Source organism: Symsagittifera roscoffensis, chromosome 1, assembly GCF_963678635.1.
Source record: "Symsagittifera roscoffensis chromosome 1, txSymRosc1.1, whole genome shotgun sequence".
NCBI lineage: Eukaryota > Metazoa > Xenacoelomorpha > Acoela > Convolutidae > Symsagittifera > Symsagittifera roscoffensis.
The window spans coordinates 78031941-78053538 of record NC_087062.1 but is presented as its reverse complement, the minus strand read 5'-3'; the positions used below and the strand labels follow the sequence as shown (position 1 = coordinate 78053538).

At 37.7% G+C, this 21598-nt stretch overlaps 3 protein-coding genes across 4 annotated transcripts in view; 2 read left to right on the top strand and 1 right to left on the bottom strand.

Moving 5' to 3' along the window:
• The window catches only part of LOC134849933 (uncharacterized), a 222837-nt gene extending 216354 nt beyond the window's left edge, over nucleotides 1-6483 (bottom strand). For both annotated transcript variants that reach the window (XM_063866552.1, XM_063866553.1), the window contains exon 1: nucleotides 6480-6483. The gene's annotated coding sequence lies outside the window, so the exon portion shown is untranslated. The remainder of the gene's footprint in view (nucleotides 1-6479) is intronic.
• The window catches only part of LOC134849916 (UDP-N-acetylglucosamine transferase subunit ALG13 homolog), a 342028-nt gene that overhangs the window by 297916 nt on the left and 22514 nt on the right, over nucleotides 1-21598 (top strand). The gene's annotated exons all lie outside the window — the stretch shown is intronic.
• On the top strand, nucleotides 7026-16489 carry LOC134849730 (uncharacterized). The gene is made up of 3 exons (XM_063866536.1): nucleotides 7026-7642; nucleotides 13460-13796; nucleotides 14206-16489. Exons 1-3 carry the CDS (start codon nucleotides 7029-7031, stop codon nucleotides 16408-16410), a joined length of 3156 nt encoding a protein of 1051 aa, XP_063722606.1. The 5' UTR covers nucleotides 7026-7028; the 3' UTR covers nucleotides 16411-16489.

Below are 21598 nucleotides of genomic sequence, written 5' to 3'. Positions count from 1 at the left end.
GCCCCATGCTGTATTACCCCTTGTGGCATAGCCTGATGAACTGCCCCTGCCTCTAGTGGATCCATACGTCTTCCTCCTTTGATGTTCATTGAAGTTCACCCTCGGTTCCCCGCTGGGACCTCCCGAGTTCGGCTCACCTTCTTTTGGTCCACTCTTGCTGCTTAGTAGCTCGTCCAACCTATCCATGATAGCCTGAGTTCGCCTCTCCATCATCGCGTCTATCTTTGTGTAAAGAGTCCCAAGAGACTGCTCTTGCTGAATTCTTAACTTCTCCATGTCGGCTCTTAAGCTTAACTCCCTCTGTTCCGCCTCTCTTGTAATTCGCGACAAGTTCCTCGTCATATGTTCGTCCGTTCTTTCTTTCAAGCGTTTTTCGCTTCTGCCAACTTCTTGTCTGTTGCGGTTTATATCTTCCCGCAGACTTTCTCTTTCAATGTGAACTGCTCTTTCTAGTTCACTCATCCTTATCGACATCTGCTCATTTTGTTCTCCTAAACTGTCCACTATGTTGTTCAAGGCTTCCTCTAGTGCTGTCCCGTTTTCCACGAGTGGCGTCACTAGTGGTGGTGTGACTCTGCCGGTCCCAGGTAACTTCGTGCTTGTCGAGATCCGGGCTTTGACTCTCTGCTTCAACATCATTTCATTATTTATTTCAGGATCCATTAACGCGTTGCCGAGCCCTCTGGTTCTACCCTCTCCAGGTTGTGGCTCCGAACTTGTCCTAATCGCGAAGTCCTTTGACTGGCCCGGTGTGTTTGCCTCTTTGCTTATCGTTGTCACTACACCAAATTTGTCCTTGGTTCCAGTCTCTCTTCCGACGTGTGCCTCACTCTCCTGGATCGAACTATTGAGGCTGACTTGAGATCCAAAGTCCCCTTGCCCCTCTTCATCCTCTTCCTCCTGGGACTCACCATCGTTTCCCGCTCCTCCTCCCATGCTGAATGGAAAGATGTTTCCAAAGGTGTTCTTTTCATTCTTTCTGAGAACGATGATGACGTTGTTTGTTTCCCAGTTCCGCTTGCCATCATAGTGTTGTCTGTCGGAGATCTTCTAGTTGCCGCTACTTCAGTTGAGATGTCGGACAGTTTCGACATCTCTTCTCGATCCAATGTCCCGGTGGAAGTGGCAAAATCATGGCCTTGTTCTACCGGGGTAGATTCACTCGCCAGCCTTCTGCCTCTTCCTTCCAGTCCATTTACTTCCTGGTTGTCATTCATGGTCTGGTCCGTATTGACCTCCACTTCTAACAGTTCTCTTTGCTCTTCTGAGGTCTTCTGACTTCTCGTTTCAACCATTCTGCCTGAAACCGTCCCCCTTTTTTCAGACCGGGATCGCTTGATCCAATCCACAAAAGGATCGGTCATCGTTTTTCTTTGCTTTTCAGGTATGAATTTCCTAGAGCTATTACCTCGTTTTGGTATCCTTGACTTGTCTAGACTCATTCTCTATTTGTCACTTTCCAATGCCTACTCTTGACTCAATTGCTAGAGACCTTATAGTTTTATTAACAATAATAATGACACAACACAATAAATTTCACCAGATTCTATTAAATAGTGACCACGAATCCCTGTATGTTATCAGAGTACAGTTTGTAAAAAATTTATTCACACTAACCGATTATCGGTCCAAAGATTTGAAAACTAGCACAATATGATGTTATCAGTCAATTTAAAAGATAGTGTACTCACTACCCAATCAAGCACAGTTTATGTTGATTTAAAATCAAAAACAAAAAATTTATATTGACACAATATGAATATATATATATATATATAAAAAAACGTATGTGTCTCGTACTCTTAGTCGGTCGCAGTACAGTAGACGAACCTGTCTTTTAAAGAAAAAGCTTTCCCTGCTCGGTGCTGCACCAAACAGACAAAACTTTGAAGGCAGTAATTTTCTCAAGTGGGCGTCTGTTGCACCCACCGAGTACTATGTGACCTATCTGCCTTCGGACTGCCCGAGCTAGACCTACTAAAATCCTCAGGGCAGTCACTTTTCCCAAAAACGTATTATGTTTCAATCCACACCAATGAATCACGCTCTTTTTAATTTAGACTTAGTGTCGCGAATATCCGAGTTCGGACCTGTTTTGTATTAGTCTGGTTCTTATTGAAAGGCAAGTTACCAGTGCAGTCACTGATACCTAGCCTGGGTGTTAATAACCTAATACCTCTCACTTTTTAGTCTTTCTTTCGTCTACCTAAGTCCTTAATAAAATAATACCCCTCCGGATTGGCACAAATAGGACCCTTCCGGACTAATAGAATCTAGACCCCTCCGGATTTGGACCCCTCTTAGTTGGTTAATACAAGACCCCTCCGGATTTGGACCCCTCCGAATTAGCAACTATAAGACCCCTCCGGATTCGGACCCCTCCTAACTTGAAAAATCTTTGACCCCTCCGGATTGGGAGCCCTCCGGTTTTGTAAAAGTGGCTTTTCGGAGATTTCCTTTCTTTTTTTAACCTATACCCCTCCGGATACATTCTCCGATGCAATTATGCTCTTTCAATTAACTGGGAAGGGTATGTACTACCTACCTAGACCCTTCCGGATTGAAGTTAAGCTTCTTATTTGACAATTCACACCAACGGTGAAGGGTCTTATCGCTGGCCTAACTTCGGCTCTATTAAGCTTTTGCTGTGCCTTTAGCCCTCCCTTTTGGTCTAGAACGGCCTAAAGTTACTTTATTCAACCGCTATTACCTTTTGGTAGGGGTCTAAGGGTTTTTCAGAAAAATTTACAAAACGTGAAGGGTGTACCCCTCCGGATTTGTGTAATTTGCTAAAAACAACCTCAAAAATTTTTCTCGCTCGCTTTTTCGAGTAATTATCTTTCCTACTAGTAAGTTCAGCTAATTTCTGATCTAATGGTACCAAGATTAACCAGATCTGTCCAGTTGTCGAAAAGTTATTAGCCAAAACGTCTTTCTTGCAAACTCAAAAAATTTCTCACTTATAGGTTTAACCTAACTTTTTCCGCTAATCTGGTCCTTTCGACCTGAAAATTATTGATCCGAGCTCAGAAGGCCTATAATCTTCTAGTTCAATGCAAAAGACCCGATCTAAAACGCTTTTGCTGAAAAATTTTGCGAAAAACTATGCTACCTGTACCCCTCCGGATTGATGAATCCACCAAATCAAACACGTTAAGTTCGATTTCTCTGCAACCCGGAAGGCTTTCGGGTAGCGGGTTTTAAAACTTGTAGATTCACTAGTGGACGTTGTCCGAACAACTATTTTTACTGTTGTAGCTCAAAAATTTCAAAAAATTTTCTAAATTTATAGTGTTCCGTTTTCTCAAAAATCACGAAATTTCAGTTTTCGGTACCAAAATAGTTCCAACCACCTTCGAACTTAACTTAACCGGTTCTATCTATTATGGTAGTGCAGTTACGATGTAACAGACTAACTTAGCGCTTTTTTCCGTTTCAAAAAATATCGATATCTCAAAAATCGCGACTTGTGGGGGGATCAAAATATCGCTATTTTGACCCTAAAAACCCGTCTGTTTTCGTTGTTTTTCACTGAAAAACGATATAAGACTATTAATATAGGCTGTATAAGTAATAACATTAGTAATACTATACCCCTCCGGGTTTGATTAGTATCCGAATTAAGGTGCTTAACTCGGATATTCGCAGTTCGGTGAAGGGTCACTACAGTGCAGCACTGTCGAGCCCCCCACAGATTACTATCTTACTTTTTGTACCAAAAGGGATACAAAACTTGTTAACGATACCCAACAGTCGATTGTTGTTGTCGTTGAGCCCCTTCTTGTCGCTCCTTGTACTGCTTGCCGGATCGGTCTTCACCCAAGACCCTTCCGAATTGGGCGCAAATCAGCTGACCCTTCCGGATTGAGCGCAATTTATCATTAACGTGCTTAAATGCTCAAATAACCCTACAGTACAAGCCTCACAAACGGGCTACAAAACTGATCGTAACAATCCTGACTGATATAAATGCCTGTAACAACAATATATCTATCAACAACAAACGGGGGGGTTGGATCACATCTTGTCTGGGGGGATGATTTCTACTGATTTTTCTACTTTTTTAATGTTTTTGGTTTTTTCGGTTATTTTTTTATGTTTTTTGTTTTTCTTGGGTACTATACTACTTTTTGTTTGGTTTTACTTATATCTTTAGGTGTTTTTGGTCACAAACCACTCAGGGGATGAGGGGTTCGCGATTCCCCCCACCCTTCCTGGTTCGTGAATTTTCGGTCTTAACTAGGTTAAAAAACTATTCATGGTAATCCGGAAGTCTTCCGCGTTCCGAACTACCCTTCCGCCCCGGCGGTTTAGGCCTATTAAGGGCGTTAATGTGAGCATCCGCTCGGCGCGGAGTGCTCGTTAACGGTTCTGCCGGTCATGATGTTAAAAAAGAATAACACCCAGGAGCGCCATAAAAACATGTATGTAACATTCGCCCGGAAGATACATATCGAAGGATAACAACACTAAGTCTTAAGACGACTAGCTAACGTCTAAACAGAGCTTTGCATGCTTTTCACCGTCTCTACCAAGCCAGTACTTTTCGGTGGTCTTTCCAACATCGGGTCGACAAAAACGTTACTGTTCTCCGGCTTCGACCAGAACGCTCAAATTAACTTAATTACATGCAAATAGTGAGCTCATGGCTGGGTCTCAGTATCCCCAGACCACGAGGTCACTCCTAAAAACAGGGCTACTACTTATTATATTACTATTGTTTTTGTTCAGTAGATAAAAAATCATCATCTCCATCGAAGATGGATCAACCCTTTCCCCCCAACTCCTAGCACCTCATCCTTGTTAAAACTAATCCAAATATCAATTAAATTCAAGTCAGGACATGACAAGATGCTAAAAGTTTATGCAACAGGATAAAAGTTTCAGTCCCTTTACCCTTCCGGATTGATGAATCCGCTGGATCAAGCTCACTAATCCTGATTTCCTCTTGATCCGGAAGGCTGTCCTTCACCCTTCGCTGTTGCTCGCAACGGCCTTGCAACTATTGTAGCAGCACAATAGTTGCAACTCGGAACGTCATCTGCTATTCTGTTGTTCGTTGTCGTTTTCAATCTCGATTTTCGTCCTGTTCGCTATCGCAGATAAAGTTGTTCTTTTTCTTCTCTCTCGTTTTTGCCAAAATGGCCGTTTCTGACGTTTCTCAGAAATATGACGTCATAATTCGAATTTTTGAAATTTAAATATACTAGAATATTCCAGCCCTCACCGTCTGGCTAATCGTTTCAATAACGTCCTTAATTCTTAATAACCACCAATCCGGAAGGCTTACTGCTAAAAATTCGAAGTCTGCACAAATTGCATTTTGGCCATTCTGGTCGAATGTCACATAAATCAGCAAACAAAAAAATATAAGACAATCAAATTAATTTAAATATTAAAATCGAATTAAAAAAATCAAAAACTAGGAACAATCTCACCCGAGCTCAGTAGGTCCAGCGGTGCACCACCAGACTCTTCAAGCCAGTTCCAGTTTCGCACCTCCCCACAGAAAGCCACATGATAGTGTAACATTCGCCCAAATATCACACAGCGACGGAGCGTAGAAAAAGTACCTATTGACGACTGGCAGGCGTCAGTTACCTTAATTCCACTCGTTTTTCACCGTCTCGACCTTGCCAGTTGATTTTCTGGTCTGTCTAGGGCAAAGTAAAAAGTTACTATTTTTAGGCCATCAGTCAAACGACTTTTGATCAGCTTTCGTTTGCATGCGAACACAACCACATAGCTGAGTCTCGGATCCTCAGACTACGTGATTGTCATTAAAAACACGGCTCGAACCACCTATTTCTATATGTTTTTGTGTGACAGTTTTATATTAAATCCATTGGAGATGGATTGACCTTTTCCTTTCTCTATCTACTCATGCTCTGAAATATTAAATAATAACGGTGTTTAATTCAGATCTAGGACATTACAGCAACTGTTATGGCTAGTTTACACAGTCCCTTCACATATAACAGTCTCTGGGGGACCAAGCCTCCGCTCCCGTGATTTTCTTGAGACAACACTCTTATCTCCTATATTTCGTGTCCCGGGAGGGTTCCGTGGTATTTCTCTTCCCCCCACTGAAGCCTCCGTCTCCACAAATATCCGTCACTAAGGTCCTTATCGTGTGTTATTGCCACGATAAGAGGCTCCGTAATTTTCTCGTCTCGGATACAACCGTTCGTCACAAAATATGGCGTCGTTCTGCTTTTTCTCTATTTTATTCAAAATGGCCGTCTTTTTTCTATTTCTCAGAAATGTTCTCCTTCAAATCGAAATTTTAAAAATAAAAATTCCAGAACATTCTGACCCTCCGTCGCAACACTTTTCTGTTCGTAAGGCCTTTAGTCACTTTTTTTTTCGTCGCGGGAAGGTTATACTGTGTCATCCGGCGGAATGGCACATAGGACTGTCTCTAAAATCCCTCAGAGGGCGCTCCACAAACAGGCACAAACATCAAACATAAGAAATCTATTTAATAAGCTCATCACAACAATTAGGCTAAATTAGACTGTAAAAGTTTTGAGGTTTACAATTTAATTGCTCAAAACTGCCTATGACAACATTTTGTTATGCATTTTTTTGTTCAATGGACGTCTAGCAACGTATTGGCGACTTAATGGAGGTTCGGTTAAAACCAAAAGTTCACTTACTGCGGTTAATCGCGTTTCTTCGAATCGTGCGGGTTTATTTGAAAATGGCAATTTTTGTTTTAAGAAAAGTTTCGACCTTGTTATTGCTGACTCATTTGCTTCCCGCAAGCTTGCAATGCTACTCTTGAATTGCATCGCTACTGTTAAATCAGGATACCTAAGATCAGACGTAAGTTTGCAGAAATTGTGTTCATATATAAGAAATCACATTACTTCAGATCGTTTTCACTTGAAGAGATTAATCTGCTTAAATCGTCGTTTGGTTTTCAATGTCGGCAAGTAGAATTTTCTACACGGGAAAAATTCAAGATTTGAAACGCATGCATTTGTCTTCAACCTTGACAAAATTATTTTCTTTTCAGTTTCTGGATGTCAAATGACGAGCAACTACTTAATTTGCCTTTTTTGAAGCCCTGGTGGCAGAAAGCCAAACTGGTTGTTCGAAGACTCTTTGAAGCTAACACAGTTGATCGTTTGCGTAGGCGGTTACATATTCTTAGTCAATGTGGTATACCACACTTGCGAAGCGACCCTTTTGTGAATCTGTGTACTTATCTAGAAGATAACATTCCGCTAGCTGACCAAATTCACTTCCTTGAAAAGATTTTTCCAACTATTTTATACCTAGTGCTTAATTTGGAAGACCATCCCGAAGAATGGAGTGCTTTGTCTTGCTTAGTGAGAAACAGAGGAGCTGAAGTTGTTGTTCGGCGTACTACTTTGGCATCCCTGCTTTCGACGTCCTTCCTTTGCTTACTTCCAGGAGAATCTACTCGTCATCAGAATTTCGAGAAACTTTTCTACAATTTACACTCAGAAACAGCTCGTGAAAAGCTGAAGTGCTTCATAAACTACTTTGATGTACTCAGCCTGCAAATTCCTAGTAACCAATTTTTAGGAGTGGTTAAAATAACAAGGCGCGTGCTGCCAGGATGGTGCTCTTGGAACAGAAACCATTTAGGAAACTCCTCGTGCAATCTATCGTAAGTTGACAGCATTAATTAGCTATTAGAAATGGCGAATTTTTTCTATAAGCCTTGAAAGGCGCATGAATTTTGTCAATACTTCAGATTCAAAGTTTGCTTTTTCATCATTTTGCTTGCAAATAAGTGGTGAGAGTTAATATTTTCCCATGGCATTTGGCTATGTAGTGGTGCACATCAATCACTTCATTGTAATTTTTTATATTGAACCCGGGGCTAGGTCTTTTACCAGACCGACCTTTTACCAGAACACAATGCATTATTTCAATTGAGATAAATTTAAATTAGTGGAAAATTTGAAACGGAAGTGGTTACATCAAACAAAACTTCGCTGAGAAACCGTGAAAATATTGTCTTTAACCAGACTAAACGGCGTCATTGCATCTGTCAATCAAATTTGTTTATCGAGTCTGGGAAAAGGTCCATGTTATAACTTTTCTGGTAAAAGGTCGGTCTGGTAAAAGGTCGGTCCCCATTGAACCCTGTTACCTTGAATTAAAGATTGACTCGTCGTTTTTTTTGAGGAATAAGTCATAGTTTTTCACGCTCACTCAAGTTTTTGTTTTCGTGACTGAATTTTTGGTTTTTTTGCTAAGTTAATTACCCTTGCGATAAGCAAGGGTTTGCAATCGGGTACTAGACTTTTCAGTAGTTAAGTTTCAGTTCAACGAATTCAACTTTCGTTGCGTCTCCGGCACACTACGGTGTGGCGGTAACGAATACGACTGGGACGGCAAATGTCCTGGGTTTGAATCTGACGGGACCTTTTTTTTAAGCGGAAAATATTCCGTTTCGAAAAAAATTACGGCCTATGGTTTGTCTGCCCATGTTATGTTGGCTTAGTTGCCACATCTTAGAATTGTTTTTCGACGTACATAATTCAACTTGAAGTCGTTTTTAGTGTTTTGATTACGCTTGCCATAAGCAAGCGTTATTTTATTCTGACGTTTAAGGTTAATTAACGTAGTGGGTACTCTTATATAGGTCTTTCTGGTTTTTTTTCGTGTTTTTTTCAGGAAAAGTCTTAAAACGCTCAGTTCACGCTCAGTTTTAAATTTGCGCGGTTTCATTTGGATTTATTTTTAAGTTCAGTGCATATCCATTGTTAAAAGGAAGGCAAACTCCACTATCCAACAGCAAAAGTGTAAAGGTCAGAAAAATCTTTTCGAAAATGGAAATTAATTATTAGATTTCCCAGCGAAATAAAAGTTTTACGTGTTGATCCAGTTTTCTCAAATTGGGTTATTGTTAACAAAAAGTGTTCATCATAAATTGTTCTACAAATTCAAAGAGTTTTCAAGCCATCTATTTTTTCTTCGAAATTCAAAAGTTGAAGGCTCTCAAAAAACAAGTCAGTTTTTTTCAGTTTCCTTGCGTTCATAACTCTTCCAACTGTTAGTTGGCTATATTTATCATTTTACTAACGTTGAAATTGTATGTTTTCTTTTTTGTTATTGTTGTTTTTTGCTTGAGACTTTTTTCTGCCCAATTGATTTCGGCTTATATTTTATCGGCTTTTTTATGAACTAATTTTGAGTCGTCTAAACGGAAATATGATTCGTATGCTCACTTCTGATTTAAAAAAATGGCTAAAATTTCATTAGAAATAATGTTCAAGTTCTTCGTGATAACATTTCCCCCTTTTTTCACACTTTATAGGTTTTTTATTGATCTAGTTTTTTCTACATTTTCGATTTATCTCCAACATAGTGGCTTTCTTGTTTTGTATCGCAAGTGGCGCTCTGTGTTCAAAATAATTTGCAAATTAAGCCCTCGAAGAACAAAAGCGAAATTGTTATAAACACTTTACTTGACGCTTATAGTTTTTAACAATTTCATTGAACGTTTTAAATTTTGAAACTATTTTGTCTTCGAGAGTGAAAGGGTGTTAAAAGAGCAAGCGAAAAGTGAAAACTGCATTAAACTCAAAAGATCGCACTTTTTCGGAAACGTCCATTTTGCCCCTATTTTCAAGAAAACAATTGAAAAATTTTCTATTAAATGATGATCTGTATGCAATTTGTTTAGAGAAAAAAGTAACTGATCAATTGAGCACCCCCACTCCCGTAATGACCAATTGAGGTACCTCTCCCAAAAAAAAACACTGTAAAACAACAAAAGACGTTAAACGCAAGCAGATATTCGATGTGTTTGTAGTACGCAATCATTTCACTGACTGGGTTTAATTTTATTTGGGTGACGAGAAAAATTTTAGAAAGACGAAGACAATCATAGTAACAGATTAAAATCGGAAAAAAAATCTTTTTGCGGGTTTTTGTCTGGACAACAATTGTCTCGAGGAAGGCGAAGGCAAGTTACGAGGATTGGTTCTCTAACTTTGAATATGAATACCGATAATTGTGCTCTGCTGCTCCTAAAATAGAAAAGGGTGAAAACTGCATTAAACTCAAAAGATCGCACTTTTTCGGAAACGTCCATTTTCCCCCTATTTTCAAGAAAACAATTGAAAAATTTTCTATTAAAGCGTGTTAAAAGAGCAAGCGAAAAGTGAAAACTGCATTAAACTCAAAAGATCGCACTTTTTCGGAAACGTCCATTTTCCCCCTATTTTCAAGAAAACAATTGAAAAATTTTCTATTAAATGATGATCTGTATGCAATTTGTTTAGAGAAAAAAGTAACTGATCAATTGAGCACCCCCACTCCCGTAATGACCAATTGAGGTACCTCTCCCAAAAAAAAACACTGTAAAACAAAAGACGTTAAACGCAAGCAGAAAATCGGAAAAAAAGTCTTTTTGCGGGTTTTTGTCTGGACAACAATTGTCTCGAGGAAGGCGAAGGCAAGTTACGAGGATTGGTTCTCTAACTTTGAATATGAATACCGATAATTGTGCTCTGCTGCTCCTAAAATGTACGTAATAGTTTTTTTTACAAATCGGCTTTATTTGCATCAGTTTTAATTTTCTATCTATATCTATCTGCCTATCTCTCTGTCTATCTCTCTGCCTATCTATTTATTTTATTTTTGTATCTCTATTATATTTAAATTCGTGTGACACTTATCTTGTCCTTTTAAGCGTTTTGTTTTGCAACGGTTAAGCGCATAACGTATCGATGCATGGTTAAGCTGTATCTCATATTTTTATCCTTAAGAATTCTAGATTTCCAAATTTATGAATGCTAGCTTAACTGGAAAGCCCGAATAAAATGCTGTAGCTATGATGCCAGGATGGGAGGGGAAGAGGAAGGCAGTGTATGATATTGTAAAATTGGGATTCAACTAACATTATGTAACGGCGTTTTTCCTTCCAGAATTTTTTTTTGGAAATTTAAATTTAGCATCGCTATGCTTTAATACTATCAGAGTGCTCCCATTGCTTGCAAAATTGACTTCCAAGTATGAATACCAAAATCCATCAAGCCTACGAGATATGGCGATTTTTGTTATTTTTCAAAAAATTTCGAAAAGCATGGATTTTAATTACTTCACGTAAATTTAAATGCCCCACCATATAGTGTGGTGCAGTCAGGGAACTCTCAGAGGTTGCAATATCAGACTCAAAGTGTGGTTGCTCCAGTCTTCTCTGTGTTCAAGATGTGACATTTTCCGAGATTTGACACAATGACTTTTGAAAATTAAAATTGAAATTCAATGAACATTGTGTGATATTAGCTTAAGCTAAGCTTTTGCAAGTCTTGTCTCCAAATTTGAATTCTGAAATTCTATTAGCTTCCAAGGTATGCCGTTTTTATGATTCATTTCAAAAGTTTTCAGATTGAAAAAATTCACAAAGTTAGAATTACTGAACTGCTTGGTGCTGTGAGGTGTTGTCACGGTGCTCTGAGGAGTTGTCAAGGTACTCTCAAGCATTTTATTTTTGGCCTAAAATTTGGTCGCCTTAAACTTTTTTGGTTGCCGAAAAACGGCGTTTTCATGATTTTTTTTTAAAATTGTCGACGTTTTGGTGTGGCAATTTTAGGGTACTCAGAGCTATTGCAGATAAGACCTACACACGTGCGATTTCGCAAGTTTCTGAGATATCACAATTTTTGCTATTTCAAAACTTGGATTCAAAAACATTCTCGACTTCCTTGCGTGGTGATATTAAGTTACTCCCAGAGGTGGCAGATGTGGCCTCCAAATTTGACTGCTCCGATAAATCCATCCTTTCATCCAGCGATCTGTCCAACCAGTCGTCCACCACTAAAACCCTGCAACCAACGCCAGTCGTCAAGCCAATCATTCATTTATTGGGCCATCCATCTGTCATGCTATCTATACATCCATCCAAATATCCATACATCCGTCGAGGCATTCATTCATCAAACATTTATTTCATCTAGCCATCAATCCAACCAGCCGTTAAATTAACCATCTATCCCTCCATCCAGCCATATATACATTCAACTAGCCATGCAGCCATCTGTTTTCGCCTTCAGCTATCCCCCATTCAGTCATACATTCCTTCATCTAGTAATCCATCCAAACAGTCAGTCATCCATCCAGGCATTTATTCATCCGTCCAGGCATTTAATCATCCAGCCATCCAAAAGGCACTCGATTAGTCCATACAGCAAGCCTTTCATTCATCTCGGCCATCTAGCCTTCAATCCATCTAGAGGTCAATCCATCCACCAATCCAACGATCCATTCACCAAGCCACTAATTGGCTTGATTTTACAACCAAGTATTTAACCATCCTTACATCTCGCCATTCATTGCATCTCGCCATTTGGAATAAAATTAGATACTAAATCGGTTTTCTCTAATTGAGCCAGGTTTATGAAAAAAATGTTAGTCATACAAGATGCTTGAAATCAAAGAGCTTCAAAGTGTTCCAAGCTTTCAAAGAGATTTTTCTGCGAAACTACCCAACTGCTCTTTTCGGTATCCTTGAATTGGGTCTGATGGCTATCCTAATGAAGATTTAACTTTACCGAACCAAAATAACTACCAGACATATGAAATTCGTCCCATTGTTTAAGCCTCAGGTCGGATTTGAAAGTCACTGTCATTAAATGAAATTGCGAACACCTATTGATCTAATTTTCTCAGATGGTGTTTGGTCTATCAAAAATTTTTTAGCAATGCATGACTGTTTAAAACTTTTCCCATGCTTGTTTTTCACTTGCCAGACTTGTTTTACAGTAAACAACTTTTTTTTTTACAAAAAGAGAATTATCACGACTCGACTTTCAACGCTCGTCTATGCAAGAATTGCCTGCTTTTTTACTGCTTCGAAAATTTTGTTGCAATGCTGATTTAACTTTGATAATGGTCTTTCTCAATCTATTGAAACAAATGGAGACAAACGCATGAAAAATTGGTAGTTTTAGTTTATTCGACTTTTTATGCCAAAAATAATTGTTTGACTTTTTAGCTTTTGTCTACTTGTCTGTTGGTTAGCTTGCCATACTGTGTTTGTGATGTATTGCAATTGGTGTGTGCGTCTGTATAAATAATGTTTCATTTAGCTCTTCGAATGATCTGTTTTTTTTTTTTTTTCAGTTGAATAGCTAACTTTTTTTTCTGTTGTCTAGCTATTTTTGAAGTCCCAAAGTTAGTATAATTGATTTTGTTTTGTCGAACTGCGTTTTCATGATGTTTTGTGAGCAAGTTTTAGTGTTTATTTCAAATGCACAGAAGAAACAATTTGGCCCATGTGTAGAAGTCGAAAGTTAAGTCAAAACAAGAAATACAAAACCTTTTTCTGAAGTTAATTTTTTTGTTTAACTCAGTTCGAACTATCGAGGCCTCTTGCTCGATGTTTTTTGTAGTCATTTTTTTGGAAAATGGTTATTGGTCAATGCCAGATAGTTATATTATATGATTTAAAAGGGTGCTTTTGTTTTAGTACTGTTAAAATTTGTCGTGACTCCAGGGTGGAGGATTTCCCGAATGATGTTCTCAAAGTGGGCCAGTGCTCCAGAGAAATTGGTAAGGGTGTCTGGGAATCCAGCTGTACTCCGGAGGATGTGCTCATTTGTAGATCTCCCGAGATTCTCGGATGTGCTTTTCTCTGTGACCCAATGGCCGACAATGAGGCGCTGGAATTTAGTGGCTGCAGTGTTTTCTCACAGACCAAAGGAGTCTCAACCTCATTTGAGTTTGTCGCTTCTGCCGTGGCGTCTTGTGGAAGTGTAAAAATGAACTACTCCAACCTATGTGCAATAGATGGACAGGATTTCCAGGTGATGAAAATTACAAAAAAGCAAATTGATAAAAAATTTGTGTAATTGGAGGTTTTTATCCACTAGGCATCGACCTTGAATATTTGAGCTGCTGCTTATAAATCTGCAAATTTTTGAACTGCAATGTTGTCATGCAAATTTTTTGTAGCTCATTTGTTTAGCAACGGATGCGGGTTTGATGCGTTATTGAACTTTTGAAACGTTATGGCACTTAAGTTTTTTGTATGCACGCTTATTTGGCTATAAATACCTGTTTCGAAGCCTATGTTCAATAGAAGTATCAATAAAATCTACTGTTATCTCACTATTTTCAGATTTAATAATAAAATTGCCAATTTTTAAACATTGCTTAGGCTTAAAGAGATTGTTCGTCTGCATATTATGTTTTAAGAATCTATTTAAACTTAAGGGTATCCCAATGGGCAGTCAATTCACGGAAGAATGTGTGCTGCGCGAGATCAACAAGTGCTACATTGGACTATTGCCACAATCACAACTACCTCAACGTCACATCAAGATCAGTGCACTATCCAAGTACGCTCACAAGCTATCCTCCAACATCTTCAACGAGGCCAAAATCCAGGCACAAACAGTACAGTTTCAGAGGAAAGCAGAGAGTAAGCGAAAAGTGGCTGAGACATTTGCAGACACGGTCATGAATACTCTGGTGAAAGGATTGCCAGTTTCTCTTAAACAGAGAAAACCAAATGTGCCTGGCAGCTCTAGTAGCCAGTCTACTTTGTTGGGACATCAAACGAATCATGCGGTAGCTACTCAGCTCAGCGGCTCAGATAATGTTACAGTCACCTTTACATTTGCAGATGATGGAACCAGCAGCACTACTTCTCACCTAACCACTCAAATGAGGAGAAACGACACTCTGGCTTTTAGTCAAGAAAGTCCACCGAATGTGGCACCTATTTTGCACAGGTCGCAAGCGCTAGAAGATTTCGCAGATAGCTTTTTATCCAGTTTGTTTAAAATAGTAATTGACCAGTTGTTCCCGAAAATCACCAGGAGAATGTTTGTATCGAAAAGGAGGCGCAGCTCAAGTAGAACTGTTTCACTCAGTCAGAGCTTCAGTCTTTACGATATAGTGCGACCGAACGGAGAAGACAAAGAAACTACAGGAAATAAGACGACTGATAAAGGTCTGTGTAATTTGGGGTTGTTGAGACCCGTGAATATTCTGGGCAATAAGGCCGACGAACAATCTAACTTCTTTTTGGGAGACATTGAAGAAGTTTCGGCCGATTTCATAACTGATACTTCTGATTGGTCCAGTCGAGGAAGTGCCAAGTACAAGAGCAAACTGCCTCTTTCAAAGTCAGTGGCCGCTGAAACATTTTATAGGGGTCGTAAGTTTGCGTCTATCCGAGACCAATACTCAAATATAATGGCCACCCAAATTCTAGCGGAAGCAATTGCGTCCTATATTAACACTCTTGCCAAGAAACGAAGTTCTACGGGATCGTCGCTTAGTCCTAGGTTAGAGTCAAGTCTCTCCGATGATGCTAGACGTGGTTCTGGGATTCATACGGTTGAAGAGTATTCAGGGTTTCTTTCGGATAAAATAGTAGTCGAGGCACTGCAGTTTCTTTGCTCAGGACGTGCTGTTAAGTCATTAAACGACAGGTTCTTTCCAATTGAGTATGAAGATTTAGACGATGATTCCTATTCAATACATTCCAATCAAGCCAGTAATAGAGGACTGAATCCTCCTAGTTTTTCTTCCAGCAACCAAAGAAGAAGGTCCAATGCTTCTTTACGGAGGGCATCAGGAACAACCGTCTCATCTAATACAATGAATGAGAGGCTTTATAGTTTTTTCGTAATAACACTTTTCTTCAAAGTTTGGTCACTGTTGCTAACGGTCACGCAATCTTTTTCAACTCACTATAGAAGAAGAGAGTTCGACGTAGACTTACCGCGTGATAGCAATTTGAGTGCAATACAGTTGGAGATTGAGGGAGAAAACGCCAGAGGCGACAGCAAAAGGGCTTCTTTAGATTTGTCTGTAGATGAGCATGGAAACCAAATAATGACGTCATCAGCTCGTCCTAGATTGCAGCGCGGTGCAGGTGGACGGAAGGGTAACGAGAAAATGTCATTAAATGTCTCCGTCATTGATCGAAGATTAGACATGTCCAATGAAAACAAGGCAACTGTTACTCATTTTCCTTCGTTCCCAGTCGTATCTCACCGAATGGTAGGCGATTCAAAGACGTTTGGAGGATCCAGTTTTTCGCTGAATACAGTACTACATAACACCTGGAACACCTATGATTTTCCAGGTCGGCGGGATCTTACGACTGTTGCGACTCAAACTATAGGCTCAGTTTCATTCGGAGGCGACGCACAATTCAAATTTTTTATTCTCTGGATTTCGGCTTCTTTGGCTGGACAAGAGAAGCTATTGTTCCATCCTAGTGGAAATAGCAGTCTTAATGATCTGGAGAAAATCGTGTGTTTGGTTAAAGATAATGATGCAACAGCGGGAGATCTATTCGAATTGTTGCGAAAGTACTGCGATTATGTAGATCTATTCAAATCATACGACAGCAACAAACAACCGAAATCATTTTTCTCATTTTTAGAAAATTTTTACTCATGACGGTTATCTGATTGCTGATTGTTCTCAGATGTAGTCAGTATATTCGTGTTGATAGTATAATAATAAATTTATTTGCTGACCTTTGTTTTCAGAGTCAAAAGCGTTTTGGTTATTAAATCCTGAAAAATTGATGAATCCAAAATCTACTCGCAAGTTGAAACCAAATATATTTCTCAAGCAAAACAGTATTCGTCTATCATTACAAGGGAGATTGGGAAATACACTATGAAAAACAATTGGCCGATAACATTGAATTTTATTCTAAGCAGTAAAGTATGATGCCATTCTGACGAATTGTTCTGATGAAAATAGAATGTTGAAAAATAACACGCCTCATTAATTTTCCCCCGTTTTTAATGAAAAAAGGTTAAAAGCTGTTCAAGCTCAACCTTCAGTTTTTTACGGTTCAATTTTGATTTTCTTTTAAGTTCCGACCACATTCGTAAAAAAAAAATACAAACAATTTTTTTTTGTTCAAGTTTTGTCATTTTCTAGTGCGTGGTGTGACGGGGAACAAAACAAATGCACAGAAAGTTAGTGTATAAGACAATCGTCAAACTGTGTTTCCAAAAAATGAGTCACAAACTATAATTGAAAAAAAAATAAAAAAATATTATCTAATTTTTTCTGCACATTTCTTAGCCTTAAAGACCAATTTTCAGATATCGAGTGTTACTCGATCGCTTTACTCGCTCGAAATTAGACTAAAAGTCAAAAGATTCAAACCGATTTTTCTCGACTTTGGGACAGGTTTTCGAAAGTTTTTCAATTTGGTTTGAATCACGACTAAAAAGGCTTTATTATGATATAACTCGACCCATTCCAATGAGAACACAAGCATAGCTTGTGTTATATTATGAACTCTTTTTTTTCCAACCTCAGTCGCAAATATTGTTGCGATGCAATTATTGCGACCAAATGTGTTCATTTTGATCCAGCTATTAAGTAAAGCCAATGCTAAGGATATTAACACAGACTATTATATTACAAATATCACTTTAGCTTTAAGGAATCATAGATCTGTTGCGTAGATGTAGAGAAGGAGACCACCATAAAAATAAGAGGGTTCGAACCTGGGCAAGTTCAGTTTATTTCTTTTTCATTTTAGTTCATTACTATCGAACAACAAAAATGAAAGGTCACGAAAAAATTGATCGCTTTCTAATTTTGAAAGGGGATTTTAGTTTTCAAAACAGTGGAATAAAGGTTTTACGTATTGATCTAGTTTTTACACACGAAAAGCTTGTGCTATAGTATGAACTCTATTTTTTCCATCCTAACTCGCAAATATTATTGCGACAAAATGTGTTCTTTTTGAAAGTGTTAATTTGGATCAATAATCAGCGATAAAGTACAGCAAATGCTAAGGATAATAATACAGACTATTATATTACAAGTAGCACTTTAGTGGCAAGGCATCATGGATTCCTTGCGTAGAGGTAGGGAATGAGAAATGCAATAAAGTAAGAGGTTTCGAACCTGGGCAGGGTCGGATGTTTTTAATGAACTTTCTCGTATACTATTCAAAATGCGTCCGCTCTACTGCTAAATTGAGGAATGCTAGTTGGTAAATTTGTTTTTTTTTTAAATTGACTGGTACTGCTAATGCGTCATAATTGGCTTGCGTCACTACGCAATTATTTAGACGCTTAATTGGCGTGCGTCACTTAATAAATTTTGTAGACTCGAAGTTTTACTCATTCAGTTTTTCCCAGAAGCGTTATCGGTTATATTTTTGCTTGTGTACGCGAAGTGCAACTTCACCTCTGTATTATTTATGGTACCTGTTTTGCGCGGAACGCTAAACACACCCGAAGAGAATTAAGTAAAATCGTTTTTTTTGTGTGTTTGAGTGCATTGACACTTTATCGGACGGCCTCTTGGCTATTTTAAAGAATGGTTGCCATGAAAACTTTTGGAAATGAATTCAGATTTGAGGTAATCTTAAATGAGTTCTCAGAGCATCTGTTTCGTTGAAATTTTGCTCTTAAATTACAAAAATTTATCTGTATTTGGGATATTGATCATTAATGATTCGATCTGTGTTTCAACAACTTGAGTTTTGATTGATTGTCTGAAATTTTTTTTGTAGTCAAATTGGAAGCCTTTAAAGCCAGCAAAAAGCTGTTAATTCAGCTTTGGGAAACTAAAGTTTTTAGCTTAAGGCCATTTATTTTTCTCTAATTTCGAAAATTTTCAAAAAACCATAAAGTTTTTTTCCTTGCGTTTATTGACTCTTCTCCAGCTGTTTGTTGGCTATTTTTATGATGTTTCTCAAACTTTTCCCACGATTGCTTGGTGGTCCTGATTTTGCATGGAAAGCTAAAAAAAACTAAACCATCAGAAAACCAAATTTCTCCCCATTTTTTGATGGAACCCGAAAAAACCTGAAAAAAACTTTCGAAAGTTGGTTTTAATTTACGATGTCCAAGCGGAGTAAAAAAAGAAGCAATTAATCCAGTTTTCTGAAACTGGGTTAAGCTAACGAAAAATGGCTCAGAATCGAAAAATTTTGAACTGCTGCAACGTGATAGATTCCGATGTTCGAGTGCTGAAAAATGTATTAAAACGTTTTGAAAGTGGTTTTCGCTTATTTTTTTTATTTGCAGTTGAACTGTTGATTTCTTTTCAAATTCATTTCATATTCATTCGCGAAAAGGAAATAAATTTATGCTCTTCAATTACAAAAAAGGATATGGCACGAAGAAACGTGAAAGAAAATTAGTTTCGAAAGTGGGTTTTAGTTTTTAGATTTTCTATTTGAATAAAATAATACTTTATTGATCCAGTGCTCTCAAATTTGAGTTTTATGACTAAGGTGCCAACCATTAATTTTTAAACCGAAACTCGTAAAAACTGAAATTAGTTTTTTTCCTGTTTTATTGAGTGCATTGACATTTTTTCCTACTGCCTCCTGGCTTTTTTTTCAAAGAACGGCTGCGAAGAAAAAATTGGATTTGAAATCAGATGAGGAGTGATTCGGTTTTAATGCGAGTTTTATTATAGACTCTATTTTAGAACTAGTTTTGAACGCTTCAGTATCGCTTTTTAGGCCCCAAACCATAGATTTTGAAAAATAAATCTGAAAATTTTCCTTTTAGAATAAATGAAACAATTTTTTGTCGTTTTTTTTGTTAATTTTTGAAACAACTGTAGTAAAACATAAATACTCAAAAGTAACTGTGTTCATAACTTTGTGCACATTGCTGTTAGGTGTTGCTGAGTTTAATATTAAATTGTTCTAAAACGGTTTACATCTTTTCACATAAAAACCTGATTATAAAAAAAACTTAATCCTGAATCCTAATAATTTATAACCCGTCAGATCTTCCGATCCAGTGTTCCTTCGAATGAATTAATTTCACTTAAAAAGTATAGTTTGAAAATGCTGGCTTAAAAGCGGATCATTCAAATACGATTACAATGCAGTCTGAAAAACTGAAGTTGTCCGCAGTCGTATAAATAGTATCTATCGATATATTGTATAATTGGTTTTTCACGTGAGACATTATTATGAAGTCCCTAGCCATTTTTATGAAGTCTCTATGTCGACATATTTAAGCTTTTTGAACGTATTAATTTTTGCATGTTTGACGAAAGATTTTTTGCATGTTTAAGCTATATCGTACCGGTAATGCTGAAAAAATTTCACTTGGCTTATGTTTAAGAAGTTGCTTGTTGGTCTGTTAAATGGCCAAACCATTGAAAGGGTTGAAATGTTTACTCAAGTCAACTTTTAAAATCTGTTGTTGGGCGAATGCCTTAACTCGATATTTTTTTTTCGATATTCGCTACGTAAAACTATCCTTTTTTTTGTATTACAATTGATTGAATTAAATTATTTTTCTCTGTTTTATAGTGGGTATTGTTGGGGTACACTCAGCGGTTGCATATCTGGCGTCCAAGTGTGACGGCTCAAATGGTTTTGGTGTTCCAGGTATGGCGATTTTTTCAATTTGTTTTATCAAAAAAACTTAGATATAAAATAAAGTAACCAAACTTGCTCAATTTTATATTGGGATATCGTCAAGGTACACTTATGGGTTGCAAATCTGGCGGCCAAGTATGAATGCTCAAATGCTTTTGGTTTTCGAGATATGTCGTTTTTCAGTTTTTTTCAAACTTAGATATAAAATAAAGTAACCGCACTTTAAATTCTCTACCCTATAGTGGGGTGCTATCAGGGTACACTTAGGACTTGCAAAGCTGGCGTTCAAGTATGGCTGCCCAAATGTTTTTTGTTTCTGTGATATGGCGTTTCTCTTCATTTTTTCATTATTTCTGCAAAAAAAAATTCTTTAGATTTAAATTCTTTACTTTATTTCTTTAGACTTTCTTTATTTCTTTAGATTTGAAAACAAGTTGTATAACTTGAAATTCATAACCCTATGCCAGGGACCAATATAGTGTAGCAAATATGACCTCTTATGCTATGTGCTCAAATCATTTTGAGATATGGCGTTTTTTATGAAAAATAAACCTCCTGAGAATTGAGCCCAGTTTATCTTCACGGTTCACTAAATTAGGGTCACTAAAATATCGCTGTCTTAGTACATCTTTTAGGAAGCTTCTTTGAAGCACCGTGGGTTCGAGTCATGCGCTTGTCTTGCTTTAATCGTTTTTCAAAAGAGATTAATTATAGACTACATTTAAAAATCATTTAAAAAATGTTTCTTTAATTTTTGTTTTTTGAACCAAAGCATAGGTCTGATGTTTTACCCCCCAAAGGTCATTAAAAATATGAAATTAAGGTAATATAATCAAAGCAGAAACATAGCATAATAATTAACTTTAATGGCAATAAACTTAAATTTAAATTATTTTTTGTCCCTGCTTATTACAGACGGCCGGATCTGCGATACGTACATGGTCGTGAATTTTTTCCTGGTTTGATTTTTGCTGTCTCCCTTATAAAGGTTTATTAAATTGAAAATAAGGTTTATGGTCTATTTGGTCCTTTTACACGGTTGTTCACAAATACAAATTATGATTGAAATTTGGTAATTGTTCCGACCATTGAAAATGGGGAGGAATTTTATATGTGGATGTCTTAGTTTTTTTTACGCAAAATCAGGTACCAATCAGGTTCTAATAATTATCGAACTGGGTTGAGTGATATGTCATGTTAGAGCCTTTGCAATCGTGACTCCAAGCACATTTAAAAATTTGGTTTATGCTTGATTTAAGC

Bases quoted from the DNA above. Each gene is read 5' to 3' on its own strand.
- LOC134849730 (XM_063866536.1), top strand. From the start codon at position 7,029: ATGTCAAATGACGAGCAACTACTTAATTTGCCTTTTTTGAAGCCCTGG. The intron at 7,643-13,459 runs GTAAGTTGACAG...CTTTTGTTTTAG, and splicing joins AACTCCTCGTGCAATCTATC to TACTGTTAAAATTTGTCGTG. The intron at 13,797-14,205 runs GTGATGAAAATT...TTTAAACTTAAG, and splicing joins TAGATGGACAGGATTTCCAG to GGTATCCCAATGGGCAGTCA.